We start from the raw sequence: 18942 nt of genomic DNA on the forward strand, positions 1-18942 counted from the left end.
GTGCTTTTCTGTAAAGTACTGTGTTTTGTAACTTTTTCAGAGCTGTTGAAGTGCTCCGCTTGCTAATGTAGCGTTCAGCGACATCTCTTTACGTTTTATTCAGACAAGATGTTCCCTGATCTTTTTCTCAAGGTTGACCTTCTGATGCTTTTATTTCATCTACCTTCTTAGTCATTATTTTTTTGCTTTTGTGTCTGTGTGTGTGTGTGTGTGTGTGTGTCACTGTTTATGTTATCAGATACCTGCAGTAGGATAACTTTCTCTCTTCCCTCACACTCTCCCTTTTTTCTCTCTCTTCTTGTCTTTCTTCTCTCTCCAAAATTCCTCGCAGAGATATCCCCGTCCCTCCCTCACTTTTCTCTCTCTCTCCTTCTGATTTTTTTTTTACCATGATGCTTTCTCAAACAGAATCAGTACTTGTATGAAAGCCAGGGTTCTCTGATATGTTTTAAACCATTAAATGTCCAGAGGGATCCAAGCTTCCATTATTCTTTTCTGTTTACCTAAAAATACCTCCTTTTCATGTGATTACTGAATAGTAAGCCTCAGGACATAGAAGCTTCTGATTTTAAGGTGTAAAATATTTCCAGTCAATTAGGTTTTTTGTATACCAGCATGGAAGTGAATGTAAAAAGATATTTTGGAGCATTTCTATTGGTCCGTTCATCATAACATTTTTACACAATGTGAAAGACTGCTGCTGTGTTCAAACGATGTTGTAAACTAAAAATCAACAGAAATGGAGATACGTGTTTTTAATTGGATATTGACTAAGATGATTTCAATTTCAACATTGATAAGAAATAACGTTTGCCTCCCAACAGCAACCCTATGCATTGTATATTTATAACAATCTGTATGAATATCACAGTGAGTTGAAGGTAGAGGGGTTCTTTTTGGTGCATGTGTGATTATGTAACAGTGACGTGAGATGATTCTTTTTTTCAGTATGTGGGCCTTTGTAGATGATGAATAAACGAGAAAAGGCACTCCGAGTTATCTCTGATTTGTGGTTATCTAAAGGCACGCATTCACACAGCCAGTAGGGTGTCATTTTTGGATGGATACTGGCTTTAGTACCAGGGCTATCGGCCTTTAATGAAAAACCTAATAAAGGTTTTGGTTTAGTTTTTGTAGTCTCTCTAATGAATCATTAATTTTTTCATGTTTCAGATAAGCAGACGGGCTTGTTTACATGATGTGTATCACCTTTGGCCAGCTGTCTAACCTGGTCTTCTGTTTAATTTCATGTTTTTTCATCCATATATATATATATTGAGGCAGGCCTATACAGTTTACAGGCATTAAGTTCTCATTGGTCAACAAGAAATGAAATAATAATTCTTTTTTAATAATATCCTTTTAGTTTTTTTGTTCATCCGTTTTTGTTCAATCTCATTTTGCTGGGATTCTGACCCAGAATTTTCTCTTCACTGCTTCTATTGTGTGTGTTGCAGAAGGTCAGAGTGTACTAACTGCCCTCTGATCTCTCCCACTCATTAATCATGGATGAATGTGAATACAGCTCATTATCTAAACATGCTTGGGCTCTGTGTGTGTGTGTGTGTGTGTGTGTGTGTGTGTGTGTGTGTGTGTGTGTGTTATCCTGAGTTTAAAAAATGTTTTACCAAACGAGCTCAAGTTACACTTAGGGCTGGACAGTAGTTCAATATCAAAATATATCGCAATGTAAAATGTTTCAATAACAATTATTGATTTTAAACACATTTTAAATTTTTCAATGTACATTATTTACCACATCTGTCACTGACTGACGTTCATTACAGGGCGCTGTCATCAGTTCAGTGCACTCAGTTTAAAATTTTGTTTAAAAACATATTAATATCGACAAAGCCAATAGGATTATGTTTGATGGTGATGTCATGTTTCTTGTTTGTTCTTCACATCGATAACTGAGGAATATTGTACCGACCAAAATTAAGAATTATATCATGATACATGTTTTGACCATATTGTCCTTCCATAGTTACACTCCTGAGTAATACTGATATCTCATATCTGTATTTCCACATGCCTTCATTAGCAAACATCAATAATCAAAGTCAAGGCCTGCTACAAATTACACCCTAAGCCATATGGCCCTGTTCTAAATTAACAGTTGAGGTACAGTGTGATTTACTGTGAAATATAAAGCTGAACAAATAAAACATAACTGTGCATCAGAATTAAGGGCCAAATCAAAAAAGCACACATTATGCTCAAATTAAGTTAATACAGCAAGTGCACAAGATTGGAATAGCTCATTTTTTGTGACTAATACAAAGCTTTAATTTCACACACCCTTGCTGCTTCTTTTGTGTCAGTGGTCATTTTCACAACCCTGCTGAAGTTTCATTACTTTGACCAAGCTGAAGTTGTTTATGTCAGTCAACAATTGACGTCATGCGGCAGTGATATCAAATGTACCCCGTGTTAGGGCTGGACAATAATCCAGTATCAATATATAACGCAATATGAAATGTTTCAATAACAATGATACGATTTTTAAACACATTTGTCATTATTTACCGCATCTGTCACTGACTGATGTTCATTACAGGGCGCTGTAGTCAGTTCAGTGCACTCAATTTAAATTTTAGCTTAAAAATATCAATATTGACAAAACCGATAGGTTTATGCTTGATGATGTCAGGTTTCTTGTTTGTTCTTGCATGCTTTTCTTTGTACTGTTTATATCAATATTAGAATTATACAGTATCGACCCAAATGAAGAAATGTATCGTGATATCAATTTTTGCCGTATCATCCAGCCCTCCCCTGCGTTTATACACTGAATGTAGAGTAGGTTTAGTTTGGATTTGGGCTTTAGAAATAGATATGGCTACAATTCTCATAGTATTGTGTTCAGTGTAGAATTTCATTGGCCAAATCCGAATTGTTACACAGTTCATATCTGTTACGTGGCTGTGTTACGTGGGTTTGAGCAGGAGTTTCGACTTCAAGGGCACAATGTGCAGTACTGTACAGGAAAAAGGTGCCCTGGATTTTTTCCACTAGACAAAACAACTAATATTACAAAACAGAAAACTGCACAGTAATTGTTTGGTTTTCATAATCGCTGGTGGCCAAAATTGTCACTGAAAATAACATTCAATTTTTTACCCAGCACTAATAGTAAGTGCCAAGCCTTTGAGCCTCAAAAGATTTTATGATTGAAACTAATTGCCATTGTACAAAAGTGCATTGAAATTTGACCTCTGCATTTAACCCATCCCTGGCAGTGAACACTCACATTCACACACACACACACACAGTGCTCCTCTGTGTCCAGGGAGCATTTTTCCTGGGGTTAGTTGGCACCTCAGCCATGGACTGAGGTGTGATATAGTGTTGTTCCTTCAGTCCCCCCACCCCTAAATTTCCTGCCAATTGAGGGATCAAACCTGCATCCTTCTGGTACCAAATCAACTTCACTAACCTTTAGGCCACTGTAGCCCCTGTGCTTAGGACATTTGTCTTTGGTGTGCAGCTGTAACCTAAAACTGGTGAGAAATCAGGACAGTTCCGTAAGCACAGCAACTGCCTTCCATCATTTGATTTGATTTGATTTGTGAGAATAAAAAAACCTGTATTGTGTTTTGTGCAAAGGTGTCCAAGTGTGTGTGTGTGTGTGTGTGTATGTGTGTGTGTGTGTGTGTGTGTGTGTGTGTGTGGGTCTGCAGTGTGGCTGGCTGCTTATTATGGATGTGGTGGGCACCTGTCAGTCAAGATGCTGCCCACCTTCAGAGTACAAAGCTTATTCTGCATTAATGAAACATTGGTTTGTGCAAACATAGTGTCTGCTGCTTTCCTCAATTAACTGCTCTGTCATTCAGAGAGGAAAGAGCAAGAGATATGGAGATAAATAGAGACGAGTGGGTGGAGAGAGAGGGCGGAGGAGGGTGAGGTGACCTAGGTATGTAATTTAATACCGGAGAACATTATTTACAATAATAGCTATCAGACAATTGACCCCTCACCCCAAATGTAGTAAATCATCCCGAGTTTTGTAGTGGAGCTACAAGACTAATGAAGCTAGCATTTAATGAAAGCCTTTACCTCATAAAGTAGCCTTCACACATACACACACAAACACACAGAGAGAGAGAGAGAGAGAGAGAGAGAGAGAGAGAGAGAGAGAGAGAGAAGGGTTATTTCCTATAAATTTCATTATCAAAGTTGTCGCACCTTGAGATCAATGATCTGAGAGAAGTAGTTAAAGACTTGCTAATAACGCAACAATGCTAACTGAAAATAGTGAACTTTCAAAAGCTCTTTAGTCTTGTGGCTCTGGTGCAGAATTAAAGAAGTAAAGTTTAGGGAACAAACATGTCTTAGATGTGACTGATGATATCTGAGGTCAAGGGAAAATGATGTGCATTAGATTTGTAGATTTTGCACTGTACAGTTCCTTCAGGGACATTTACCTCACCATCACTGTGGAGGGAGAAAGAAAAGCAGAGAACGAGGGGCTTTTGTGAGACTCACAGATGGAGAAGCGCTTAAGGCTGTGTGTGTGTTTGTGTGTGTGTGTGTGTGTGTGTGTGTGTGTGTGTGAGAGAGAGAGAGAGAGAGAGAGAGAGAGAGAGAGAGAGAGAGAGAGGTTGACTGCTCCTCTGAGTCACTGCATGCAGGAAATGAGTCCAGCTCTGCTCTGCTGCATGAAGGACTAATTCTCTCTCTCTCTCGCTCTCTCTCTCTCTCTCTCTCTCTCTCTCTCTCTCTCTCTCTCTCTCTCTCTCACACACACACACACACACACACACACACATTCCCTCACTCTCAATTTTTTCTACCTCTAGTTCTCTGTCATAACATAATAAAAGATAATGGGCTCTTGCTCCCTCTACTGGCTACTAAAAACATTTTTGTTCTATGTTCTGTCTCTTGTAGGAGATTAAGAAGGAGGTGAAGAAGGAGGCAAGTCCAGCATCCCAGACATCCGGCCCCAAATCTGACCTTTCCAATGGCAGCGCCAGCCCTGGATCAGAATCCTGCCTCAGAACAGCCAAAAAAGGTAAAATTCAATTACAGCCTTATGCAAATGTACACAAGGTCTTTTATGTGTTCTGTGTGTTTTCTGTGTGGGGTTGTCACTGAAAAACCACTGAAAAGCATTACTCACGGGACCTGTTAAATGTTCACATATAAATGTAGTTACTCTTACACTATACTGGAAAAAAAGGGGCTTCAGAATTCACTACAGGGGTCACCGCAACTTCCAGCAATCCCTTGACAGACACTACTTCCGGTTTTGAATGAGACCCAGTGGAACAATTTTGGAATCAAAGTAGTTTTAGTGGAAGAATGGACAGAGAGTTGTTTTTGTTTGTCATAGACCTTTCATTTGTCCTTGACTGAGCTGCTTTGCCCGCACATTGAGGGGCAGAGAGTTGTGTATTTATGTTTTCATATCCGCTGAGTTTTTTTTAAAAACCCAAATGTTGATCATATAAACTGACCAAGAGCAGCTGGGGCAATCAGTGTCGGTCCAGTTCCAGAGCTCTGTAGTGTAGGAAGGATGAAGTATGAATGGAAAACAGACGTCTAAATGGACAGGATGAACAGTCTCTTTTTTTTTGGTTTGTTGAAAAATCAGATGTCAGCAAGAAAGCCAGAGAACAGCTAGGTTCACAGAGTTCAGTGGATATGATCCCAGTCAAGAATCAGTCCAACCCTTAGCGTCTTTTTCTCTGTATGTCTTCGGTTCACAACGTTTGGATAACTGTCTACCTGAAAGACATGCCCAATAAAGGTGTAAACATGATTATTTCATATTATATTTAACATTTTATTACTTCAACAGTCACCAAGAAATTGACCACCAGAAAAAAAACACAAATGTGTACAAGTGTCTAAACAAGCACACACTTGAGGTTTGTACAGATTGCACAGACTCCATTTAATCTACATAAAAACTACAGATACCACAGATTAGATCTCTACCACTTTACTGCCTGCCTGTAGAGTCTGTATCTGCTTATGTTTGAAATGAAAACTATGGTCAACGGAAGATTTATTCTTGGCTGTAAATGAACATAACTCGGTTCTGCCTCAACATGTTCATCACAGTCCCTTTAACCATAAACACTTTGATTCAGCAACATTTAAAGTCGAATGGAAGATTTTTTTAAAGGAGATGCTTGAATTCCTCATTGGCTGAAAATCTGCAACAGCTTATGGTTTTCCTTTGAAAATACTAATACTAATTTTGTAGATATGTGCCCGAACCCCTTCAGGCCTTGACTTTTACTTTTGGAATGGGGTTCCAGTGAAATCCAGGCCATTTGCAACTCTTGGGCACATGATAAAAAAATATTCTTTATTCCACATGTTTCAGGCAGTATGTTACAATGTTTTTATAATTCAAGTTCAAATTATAATCCAAATTTATTGGGTGCCAATATTAATGACCCTTATATTGAGCTTGTAGTTGAGGGGTAGGTCAGTTCTAATAGTCTTAAGGTGGCTGAGATGCTACAGTCTTAATGAAACCTGATTTCATGTTTAGTGTAGGCCCCTTCAAACAAACAGTGCTACTGAGCTGGGAGGCTGAAGGCAAGCACATGCTTCTCCTGAGGTTACTGAAGCCTGCCATTGCTCTGTTTTGTGCCGCTGCTAACACAGTGCCTCTGGGCAGCTCAGTGCCCATGGATGAGAATGATAACTGCCAAACTCTGTTATATTAGCCAACAACTCAGTGATTTTTATTTCATATTTTACACACTGTAATCACACCAAATTGAGTTAACAGACCCAGTCACTATCTCTCTTACACACACACACACACACACACACACACACACACACTCCCCTGAACAGTTTTACACAGTCAGTCACACACACTTGTGGACACATCCATACTGCATTTCTCAGCTTGAAGCTGTGAGTGAACAAGAAGGTTAAAGAAGGTTGATGCTGCACTATAGAGGTACATTGGAGTACGATCAAGGATAGTGAGATTCAGTTGAATGTAATTTGTGTGTGTGTGTGTGTGTGTGTGCTATTAATTAAAGCATTCTCAAAGTCAATTAGAGCAGCTCTGCAGATCATACTCTTAGAGTTAAATTAATGTCAGTGGCTTAGGGAAAGTGTGTGTGTGTGTGTGTGTGTGAGAGAGAGAGAGAGAGAGAGAGAGAGAGAGAGAGGCAGCAGTGACCTGTGTCATGTATCAGAAGGTGTTGGCCTTGGCAGTGTTATCTCAGACAGGCGTTTTATTAGCTTTGACGTTCAGACAGATGACCCTCAGTCTTCTGAGTAATAGTCTAGAGCAGTAATATAATAACAAATTACATTACAGAGCAATCAATTTCCACCTGTGTTCTGTTTTTTTTATTAGTCTACAGTTCTTATAAACATCAAATGAGATTTGTGGTCTATGCACATATTACAAATGTTTCAAAATATCTATTAAAATGGCCCATTCATACACCACGTGTGTGTGTGTGTGTGTGTGTGTGTGTGTGTGTGTGTGTGTGTGTGTGTCTGTATGTGTGTGTGTGCACGCGCATACAAGTTCATCTAATCAACAATTAATTAATAATTAATCCTAATCATTTCCAGACATTTTAGACACTCCTTATGATTCGAGCTTTTAGGGTTTTAGGGTTTAAATGTGGAAACAGACATCCCAGCTGTGGAAGATCAGCCTGTAATCTCTCTAGAAAAGGAAGAAAGAACATGGGGTTTTCTGGAGTAGCACCACATGCTCTTAAAGTCACCAGTCCAACATCAGTACTTGACCTCAGTATTGTTCTTATGGCTGACTGCCATCAAATCCAGACAGCAACATTCCAGCCTCTTATGTAAAAAGCCTTCCCAGAGGCTACAGCAAAGGGGACAGGCATCCTGTTAATATTAGCTAGCTAAGAGGGTTTCAGCAGACTTTTGACCCTAGTCAAAGTGACCCAGATGAACAGCACATGCTGCCCTCATGTGTTCATCTCATTAAAGCACATCTTTTCACTGATGACTCCAAATCGCTTGGCCTTTGTTTTCCATGATATTCTAAAGAGATTGCACTGGTATGAATGAAGACCATTAGTCAGTAATTAAATAATGGTCAGGGGTTCCTTGTACAGAATCAGCCCACTCAGATGGTGATAGGAACCAGCAGTAGTTGTTTGAATGGGGCTTTCCTTAATTCATTCACATTCTCTAATCTCTTCATTCTGATCAAGGTCACAATGTGTCCAGAGCCTTCCTGGAATCCCTGGGCATGAGGCAGGAACACACCCTGAACAGGGCGCCGGTCTATCACAGGGCCTTTGTACAGAGTGGGCTATGTGTGTGTTTTCCAAAACCACATAGGAGTTTTTAGGAATCTTTTAGGGATGCTAATATACACATCAGCCAAGATCATGCAGTAGTGAAAACATGTACTGGGCATTAGGCCCAAATAAATGTCAGGCTGATAAATAATGAAAGAAAATGAAGTGAATAGTTGGACTTAAGTTAGTACATAAGGTCAGAAAGGTCATGGGTGTGACCTTATTAATGAAATGTATTTGAAGTAAACATAATGGTGTTTTTTATTTTTAATAAATAAATAAATAAAGGGGGGGGGGGATCGTGCGGACATTGCTGAACGTCCTGGTGTAAATTGCGTCGGGTTAGTGCCCAGTCCGCCGTGGCGTTTCAAAGAACGTAAATATTAAGGTGATCCATTTTTATTTGATCCATGAAAATTCAGTCTCTTCCCAGGGCAGAATCTCATCAGTATTTTAATGGCGTTAAAAAAATATTTTCTATTGCTCAAGGTGTCTATATATCTTTTTAACCTTGTTTTTTTTAAATACTTTCATTCATTCATTCACTATCTGTAACCCTTATCCAGTTCAGGGTCGGGGTGGGTCCAGAGCCTACCTGGAATCATAGGGCGCAAGGCAGGAACACACCCTGGAGGGGGCGCCAGTCCACAGGGCTTTAAATGCTTTTTTTTTTCTTAAAAAATAAACAGTTTAGAAGCAGTTTTTATACCCATAAACATCAGTGAAACCTTGTTCCCAATGAATGAACATGTTAAAGTATGCCAAAAAAACTGTAGTGTTGATGGTGTTATCACAAATTATATTACAGTGTCATACTACATTACCACCATACCATTTTAAATACCGTATGCATTAAATGAGTCTGAGAATATGCCATTTCTCTTACGATTTTGTTACTGAGGCATTGCTGAGTTATTTACTGAGGAGAATATGCTCACAGTGACGCAGGTGATGGTTGGTTGAATGCAAATTTGGCACCCATCCTCCATCATGCAAATGATTGGTGCTTTAAGTGTTACTGTGATTGATTGTGAAAGTATGAAGGGTGTCCTCCTGGGTCTGAATGTTGATTTAAGATGAAAACTGTTAATGAGTTCATCAGTTAGAGGTAGATCTGCTCATGCTCTTTGGTTATTCTGGGGTGGATCCACGCTGACCTGATGAATAGTCAGTTGTAGTTAGAGCAGCTATTTTCGCTCATGCACAGAGGGAGAAGTGAAACATTGCTGCAGCCTGTGCTAAATGGACCGTGCAATTTGTCGCTGTGAGAATGCTTAGTGACCGGCTTAGTGAGGTGATGAACAGCCTGAATCACACAGTTGGGAAAACACCCAACTCAAATCAGAATAGGCCCCTAATCTTCCATCAAACACTGACAGTGTACAGGGCTGCCTTAAGTTCAAGCTCATTCACTCACGCATACACACACTCACTCACTCCCACATTCGTCCACTCACACACAAATTCACTCGCTCACTCACATACTCATTCACTTACAGACTCACACACATTCACATATGCACACACCCATGCGTAGTCACTCACATACTTACTCATTCACTGCTCCACTTTTGTGCTTTATATAAATGACACTTTGTCTCCTTGTTTAATTCAGTGTTTGCGAAAACAAACTGCAAGAAACAACAGGAAAAGACACAACTGGTAAACAATAACAAAAAATACTGACACAGCAGACCAACACCCAATCAGTTGTTTGTTGCCATATAGTTGTATACAGTTACTATTCACTGGTTGTTGAACAACAATAGTTAATTGTTGGTGTTTACATGCATCTTTTCTGAAAGCACTGGAGAAACCATTGAAGTATTTGGCCAGATGTTTTGGAGCCTAATTAATCTGGGTAAAATAAACATATCATTATTTTTTACTCATGTATCAACTTATTCACCTTTATTTGTGTGTCTGTGTGACAGGGGAGGCCATCCGGAAGAGGCGTTGCAAAGCTGCCTTTAGTTACGTCCCACAGAATGAAGACGAGTTGGAGCTTAAGATTGGAGACGTTATTGAAATTCTGGGAGAGGTATGTGTGATAATATTAACTCTCCCCATATTTCTCTTTGGAACCACAACATCCACAACACTTAAATCCAGCCTTAGTATCGTCCCAAAATGACACATGTCTTCTTAATGTTTATATGTAATGTTGATAATGGTTAAACAAAGAGGCATAAAAAAGTGATATATCTAAAATATACGATTTTTGCAGTGATTATTTTGTCTTACCACACTCTTTATAAATCTATATGCCATTAATGTTTTTAAATGGTTTAAGACCTCAAACAGAATATTCATAAGTATTTAATTTAATAACTTTCATGATGTAAGTTTTAGAAACAATAAAGTCCTTGGATGTCAGGTTCCTAACACCATAAGTGTGAAGCTTTCTCACAGCTTGTGTACAATAGCTTGTTTCATGTTAATCTATTCTGAATAAATTTGTGCTAATGTGTTGTAGGTGGAGGAAGGCTGGTGGGAAGGCTCTCTCAATGGCAAGACAGGAATGTTCCCCTCCAATTTTACTAAAGAGATTCTGGCTGACGAAGAGGATCTGGCAACCCCAACAGAAGATCCTCGCAGCACAAAGACCAGTCAGTCAAAAATACAACCCACACTTCTCAGTTCTTACCCAGTTAACCACTTGACCTATTAATACTTTGCCCACAAAGGAATTCTCCCATGGCAACTGTTGCTAGGTCAGATAGGTTTTACAGAATACTGAATGGGAAAAATTTAATTTTTCATTCAACCTATTTTAAAATTATTGTGCATATACAGAATAAACGATCAAACAAACCATGTTTATTTAAATATGTTGCAATGTAATGCAACTGACAGTGGAGCATCACAGCGTAAACGTTGTTCAGCACTCGTCGCAACAGGAACTACTACAGGTAGTACATTGTAGATGGTCATTGTTCATTTATGACCATTGAAGCAAATGGAAAATCCAGTGTAGAACTTAAAATTTGTCCTAAAAGTAATATTTGTTACATCCAATAACAACCCGGTGTCAAGTGAGCTTTATGTTTGCAACAGAAATATTAAAGTTTGCATTGGTTTATAATAATTTTGTACTCATAGAAAAAAATAACATACTCATCAAAGCCTCTAGAAGGCGTTTGTTCTGAATGAGTTCAGCCCACTGGCCTAGTCGGGTCTTAGCCAGGCCCAAGTGTAACATCACAGCTCCCCAGAGATGGAACTGAAACTCAAAGACAATGCAGTGCTGGCTCTAATTTAGAGTGGAAACAGATGTGTGTGTGTGTGTGTGTGTGTGTGTGTGTGTGTGTGTGTGTGTGTGTCTTCAGCTCAAGATTTAACCTACATTATAATGAGTCAGTCCTGAGACAGAACTAGATAGCTAGTCACTTTGAGTGTTAAACCTGAACACACAAATACACACACGCACTCACACACATATTGTCTTTATGTTTCCTTTTATATACTTTAAGTTCCATCTGATTCATTTGGTCTTTTTGTGGTTGTGTGTGTGTGTGTGTGTGTGTGTGTGTGTGTGTGTGTGTGTGTGTGCGCTTGCGTGCGCGCGCTTGTGTGTGTGTGTGTCTCTGAGACTCCTTCCTTTAACCTTGGACTATCCTGTGTGAAAGAATGAGCTGTGTTGGGCATAAGATTTTATGACTTTTTTTAAGCTTACTTTACAAACACTCTCAAAATAAAAAATACACTTTTTCCATTTTGTTCATCGAGGTACAAGCCTTATGTGCACCCAAACATAAACAGTCCTATTAAAATAACTGGATTATTCATTCATTATCTGTAACTGCTTATCCAATTCAGGGTCGCGGTGGGTCCAGAGCCTACCTGGAATCATTGGGCACAAGGCGGGAATACACCCTGGAGGGGACGCCAGTCCTTCACAGGGCAACACAGACACACACACATTCACTCACAAACTCACACCTACGGACACTTTTGAGTCGCCAATCCACCTACCAACGTGTGTTTTTGGACTGTGGGAGGAAACCGGAGCACCCGGAGGAAACCCATGCGGACACGGGGATAACACACCAACTCCTCACAGACAGTCACCTGGAGCGGGAATCGAACCCTCAACCTCCAGGTCCCTGAGAAAATAAAAAGCCAGATGTATGGAGTCAGTACATCAAAAAAAAAAAAGTATTACAATGGGATATGGTGCAGTTATGTTTTTTAAGTAAAAATACTCAAAATGAACCCTCGAGTGTGCCACCCCAGTGACAGATTAGTATTTATTTGTTAATTTGGTGTTTCCTGTGAAATAAATATAATATTTACACATCACATACTTAGAATTACACATACAGGATTCATGGTATAAAAGCACTGGCCTCTATACAGTAGGCTACAGTTTGATTCCCCTCTCGGGTGGGTACACCATGCTGTAACAGTAAAACAGTCCTTGGGCAAGACTGCTAATGCTACATTTGCTTGCCTCACTTTGTAAGCTGCTATGGAATCAAGTCTATGCCAAATTCCACAAATTTACTTGTGTGTTTGTGTGTGTGTGTAGGTGTTAAAGACAGCACAGGCTCAGAAAGTGATGGCGGAGACAGCAGCAGCGCTCGTTCTGACGCAGGCAGTGTGGCCTCCAGCTCGGAGATCCAGCCCAAGAAAGTACGAGGCTTTGGCTTTGGAGACATCTTCAAAGATCAGCCCATCAAGCTCCGCCCTCGGTCCATGGATTTGGACAATGAGGTGGACAAGGTCAGACTTTAAAACGCGGGGCGAGGGAGTGTTTGTGGGTGAGCACCGTGCTTCTAGAAGCACCCCCTCCCACCCATGCACTGGATTACTCTGCACTGTTCATCCAAAACATCACTTCACTGTCCTGTTTCATTACGTCTGCTTTGTATTTCTACCATCACACACCGTGGCCCGTGTGTATTTCTGCACACTTTATTAGCACTCTTCTACACCTTGTTCTTCAGTATTCAGGACCATCGCAGAGCAGGTATGATTTGGGTGGTGGATCACTCTCAGCGCCGCAGTGACACTGATGTGTTAGTTTGTTAGGTTCTAGTATGACTGGATCAGACACAGCAGTCCTGCTGGAGTTTTAATCCCTTTTATGTTACTGCCAAACTGTGAATTGTCCACCAACAAAAATGTAGAGCTTACAGTGTCCTGTGACCACCTTGTTAAATACCAGAAGCAGCACTGCTGTGTCTGATCCATGTATCAATGCAATGCACATTAACACATCACCACCACCACCACAGATTCACAAAAACATGCCGGCTCTGTGGTGATCCTGTGGTGTTCCTCTCATTGAAGAACAGGCCGAAATGGGGCTTTGTACATATGCAGAGCAACAGATGGACCTCAGTGGGTAATTGTAGAACTACAAAGTGTTCCTGTAAGGTCAGAGAAGCCGACATGGGCATTGAGTGCAGATAACAGTGAGGTCATATTAATGTTTCAAAAGACTGTCGTAGAGTTTCTGTCTGCTGGGTCAGTGATAATTATCCAGACAACTGAAGTTCCATCTTAGAAGTTGGCTGCATTTTCTGCTTGTCAAAGTTCAAGTAGTGCCCAGCATATTCCAAGATGTTAGGGACTGTGCTCTGGGGTGGGCAGTTCATGTTTCCGAGAAACAACAGCAGCTTCTTTTTTTGCATAATTTGCATAATTCTTCTTATTTTTTGTCAGCTTCCCCTTCTCAGTAGCAGCTTCCTGGAGCTCCATGGGTGTTGAGTCAAGCTTCATTGTCTTTCCTGTCTCTCATACACGAACACTTTAAGTACGGCTTATCTGATTAATATTTTAAGCACAGTTTACCGGAGTTGTGGTGATATATCAGGTCTTTGATCAGGTGTTCAGTGTTCTTACTGTTATTTTTTATATTAATGAATGTGCAGCCACTGTTTTTTTATTTGTTTTGTTTTGTTTTACGGTTGAAGAAAGCTGCCCACCTCTGTCTTTTCTTCTGTCTCACACTTCTGACTGCGGCAGACCTCTGACTGATACATCATCATAGTTTGTGTCCCCCATCGCTCTCTTATCTCAGTGTTGGGGCAGTCTGCTCACTGTCAGGGAGACAGAGATTTGCAATTGAAATGTGATGAGGTTCTCAGGTCATTTGGTGTAGTCTCCAGTGAAGTGAAGTGAATTCCAGTGCAGCGAAGCTAATGATTCATAGTGTGATCTGAACACAGTTCAGTTTAATTCTGATTCATTGGGAGAGGGTTTAATGCACCATGAAATATCAGATTAAGTTCTAATTGCAATTTCAAAATAGGACTGTCACCATCAGTTATATTCGTAATTTAGTAATTTGTTAAATACTTTTAACAATCAAGTTTTCAGAAGTGGACTCCCGAGAATGAGTTTAGTAAAAAAAAAAGTGTCTCCCATTTTCAGTGATATTTCTCTGTCTTTTTTTCTCTTCTGTGATTTTGTGCTATTTTGGTGGTGTGACTGGAGTCATTAACTTGGTAAAACCTTCATCCTCTCACTAGATGTAGTCTCATCCCCCCTTATCTTTATCTTCCCACTTCCATTTCTCCATTTATGGTCTCATCAGTTGATCAAAACTGATAAAATTTGGGATTTTTTTATAAGCATTATTTTCAGAAAGTCCTGAAGTCTATTTAGATCACATTATATTTTCCCCATCAGTATTATTTTGGGGGGATTTGAAGCCCACTACACCACAAACTGTGAAATAATACCAACCCCTCAGTGTTTTGTGGGCTGCCCAAATTTTTTGCTGCTTCATATGGAGAGCTCATAGAGTTTAGAATCATCCTGCCTCCTCATGCGAGACTGTCCAATCACAGCGCTGGTTCCACATTTATGTGAGAGTGCAAAGACTAGGTTAAACCGAGCAAATCAGACAAAAACTTGTGCAGAGATTAAGTATACTGACTAAATCTGGAGAAAACGAGAACAGAGAAGAAAGAGAACCGAGCGAAAACAGCTAAAAAATAATATCATTTTTATTTTTATTTTAAGCAAAGCATTTCACCAGGGAGCTGTGCTAACTTGTGGAAAAGGACTATAATATTTTCCTTTTTGTGCTTTTTTGTGTTTATTTACAAGTACAAAACTTACACAAGTCAGGAGGCATTGTGTTAAAGTCTGAGGTGGACATATGAGTCGGGGGAAATTAAAAAATACAAACAAAGCTGTCTGAAGGCTTGTTTCCTCTCAGTGTGTGTGTAACCCCCTACTGTTTTGTGTGTGTTTGTGTGCTTGTATTTATGTCCACCATGTGGGTTTATGTCTGTTTCCTGTGTGTGTGTGTGTGTGTGTGTGTGTGTGTGTGTGTGTGTGTGTGTGTGTGTGTGTGTGTGTGGTGTGTGTGTGTGTGTGTGTCTGTGTGTGTAGGTGAGAGGCTTGTGGATAATGGGTCACTCAGGAAGCACATTTGAAGCTGCAGGCCATTTGTGGTGTGGATGGGTGAGAAAAGGGTGGGTTGTCCCATCTTCATCCTCCTAATTGGCCACATTTAGAAGGAAGAGGAAGACATCTTTAGATTTCCTCCTCTCTGAACTGAGCTCACTTTTATTTCGGGGCTTTTGTTACCAGGTGAAATAATAGACACACCTAACTGAATGGGTTTTTCCATCATCATAAAGCAATATTCAACCATTTTCCCACCCAGTCTCTATCTGTCTGTCACGGATGCAGCTTGTTACCAAAGGCTAAAATTCCATTGTCTTCCCAGAATCCAAAAACGAACCAAAAAGTGATGACTCAAAAGATAATAGAATCTTATAATAGAATCCAGTGGGCTTTTTCTGTAGTTAGCAGTTTTCTGTTTTTTTTAGGTTACACTTCTGCAATGTAGAGTACTAATAGCACGTCCTGAAAGACTTCACATCGGAGTTTGTAACATTCTGTGAAGATCTGGTGGTGTTCAGCTAGGAGAACATCAGGGTTCTGAGATTAGTTGCTGATGCGGAATCATCAGTTGTAGATCTTATACAGCACTCCTGTGGTCCATCGCTCCAGAGGAGGCAGTGTCACTGCTCCACAGCCCCGTACCTGTGGTTCCTGTGCTTATTTGTGCTATCTATGTCCAAACGTATTGACTCGTTGGCATCATTTTTCCATGCAAAAGCAGCGCTGTGCTGAAAATGAAGATGCAGCTTTTCTGTTTAGCCTCCACTGCCCACATACAAATGTGTTTGGGTATTTGAAAGTGCCTGCTTTTCATAATCCGGCCCCCAACACTCCCCCCTCCCCACCCCAGACCTCTGTCTCTCTCTCTCTCTCTCTCTCTCTATGTCAGTGTCTCTCCGTCACTGCACTAAAGCAGAACTAACACAGAGTGTGTCGTATGACTCAGGGGGAGTGAACAGAGAGGCTGAAAGTTCTGGGCCGGTCTTGCTCTTACATTTTCCCACCAAGGCACACGTAAACACACTCCGACACAAAGGTTCAGTCACCTGGAGTTCATTTTTTGTGGTGGATTTGTTTTACTAACATGGACTGTCTGTGAGGGGACAAACTCAGGTAAAGAAACATACCTTTTGCCAGTATCACTCTCTTTCTTTTCTCAATGTCTCTCTCTTTCCTTTCTCTCTGGCCTGTACCCTTCTTTCCTGTGGTTCTTCTGTCTTCCTGCACAGACTACATTGTTAGCGCTGAGCTCTCGCAAGTGCTATTTATTGAGCCGGTGTTGTGGTTGCTAAGGCGATGATGAATATATTTATGGGGGATGTAAGTCTTGTATGTTCTGGAAGTGAGGGTCGCCACAGCAGGGGAGGCCAATCAGAAGTGTAGGCCCTAAGGGGCTCGGCTAGGATCCAGATGTTGCTCAGATGTTACCATGATGTTCCCACATTGCCGTTGTAATGCTTGTCCGCCACATGACTCTCGTTAGCTGGTCTCCGCCATGACTGGCCTAAATGGGAGGAGTGGGGGAATGGTTGGGAGAGGGTGGAAGAGGGTGGAGGACAGGGAAGAGTTGAAGGAGGGACGATTTTTTTCCTGACTGAACAGAGCAGTGAGTGTGAGAGTATGTGTATATGTGTGTGTTTGTGCTATACTGAGAGAGAGAGAGAGAGAGAGAGTGAATTAAAGAGCTTTTTTTATGTGGAGCTGGAAAGGATCCCCTTGGTCCATGTTTGTGGAAGGAGTGTTGCCATATGTACAGTGTGCTATTCATTCTCTCACTCCTTTAATTCTGTCTTTCTCTGTAAGTCTCTCTCTCTCTCACACTCTCTCTCTTTCTTCCTCTACTGCAGTGGACAACAATACAACAGTAACACTATAATAATTATGTACAGTTTAAGTAGAACCTTTCTGATTGGATATCAGAGCATTATGTCATGCATTGGTGCTGTTGTCAGGAGACAGACACTTTGTTATCCAGTGAAGTCAGAGCCATCCATGGTCAGAATGGCCCTCCATGTCCCCCATCTCTCACTTTTAACTCACTTTCATTTCTGAATGAACATAGACTCTAAATAGACTTTTAAAGGGGACATATTATGAAAAATGACTAATTCAGTGCTTGCACGTTAATTTGGGGCTCTGGAGCCAACCGATCTACAAACTGTGAAATAAGACCATCCAGTCAGTGTTTTGTGTGCTGCCCAAATCAGAAAACATGAGATTATTTGGTATTATTGGGTGTGACTGTGTGTGTATATGTGTTAGTGTGATGAGTAACTGACCACGTCCTCCTTTTTCCACAGCAACTGACAGCTAAGAAATCGGCCCCGGCTGCTGTCAACGAAACCATGAAGACGGAGCCTGACAACAAGGCCAAAGGTAAAGGGATGAGATCTGTTAGTTCAGTGGTAGATCATTAGTGAGATCAGTTCCATTTGATAAAGGCTTGCTTTGTTCCATTCGTCCAGCAGCAAAAGAGTTCTGCAAAGTGTTATTCCCATACGACGCACAAAATGAAGACGAGCTGTCAATCAAAGAGGGAGACATTGTCACCATTATTAATAAGGTGAGCAGCTGTCTCATTACTGAGAACCATAAGTGTCCAGTAGAATGAGCAACATATTATAATGAATAATGAAGTAACGTCACTCTCTGTGTGTGTGTGTGTGTGTGTGTGTGTGTGTGTGTGTGTGTGTGTGTGAGGAACAAGACAAGCCTCATGAACATTTTTATCATTGTTTAAAAAAGTAGTTCTGTCTCATCCCAGTGTATGGTGCGCTGAGATTTCATTGTTTTGAAAAAATGTCAGCTGCCGATTGCATTATGGGAAATATTCATGTTGAATGGAGCAGTAGAAATTGTCAGTAATACCTTGGAATTATAATAACTTCTATAATTTTACATAGCATCATTTTTTTATGATTATTTTCTTGGAACATAATGTTTTGTAGATACAAAGATTAGGTCCTACAGTTAATTTAGACTCTATGTTAACATTGTAAGTGTCCTGTGTAGTGGTGTACAAACCAGCACCTCCACTTGAATCACATTTTAAAAACAAAGTTTCATATAAAGAGTGTAGTGATGGCCAAAATTTGAGATCAGCGTTTTTAAAATAGTTGTATTAACATGTGAGTTTCCCTAATGCCTGGTAAAGAGTGTGTCTCCTTAATGTAAGTTTGTAGCCTACACTCTCAGAAAACTAGGAATGGTAGTGGTACATTGTTGGTCACTAAATGTACAAACAGTTTAAATATACCTTAAAAAATACAACAGTGGTGTAAAAGCCTAGCTGTGTACCTTAAAA

General features: G+C 40.3%; 1 protein-coding gene across 3 annotated transcripts in view; it reads left to right on the forward strand.

Annotated features, from left to right (window-relative positions):
* The window catches only part of sh3kbp1 (SH3-domain kinase binding protein 1), a 71714-nt gene that overhangs the window by 37757 nt on the left and 15015 nt on the right, over nucleotides 1–18942 (forward strand). For 2 of the 3 annotated variants that reach the window (XM_066666711.1, XM_066666735.1), the window contains 6 exons: nucleotides 4894–5017; nucleotides 10205–10311; nucleotides 10747–10879; nucleotides 12802–12995; nucleotides 17939–18014; nucleotides 18104–18201. In XM_066666711.1, the coding sequence (XP_066522808.1) occupies nucleotides 4894–5017; nucleotides 10205–10311; nucleotides 10747–10879; nucleotides 12802–12995; nucleotides 17939–18014; nucleotides 18104–18201 (732 nt within the window). The remainder of the gene's footprint in view (nucleotides 1–4893; nucleotides 5018–10204; nucleotides 10312–10746; nucleotides 10880–12801; nucleotides 12996–17938; nucleotides 18015–18103; nucleotides 18202–18942) is intronic. The other variant, XM_066666726.1, reaches the window with a different exon arrangement.

This window comes from Hoplias malabaricus, chromosome 1 (assembly GCF_029633855.1).
Source record: "Hoplias malabaricus isolate fHopMal1 chromosome 1, fHopMal1.hap1, whole genome shotgun sequence".
NCBI classification, from domain to species: Eukaryota; Metazoa; Chordata; class Actinopteri; order Characiformes; family Erythrinidae; genus Hoplias; species Hoplias malabaricus.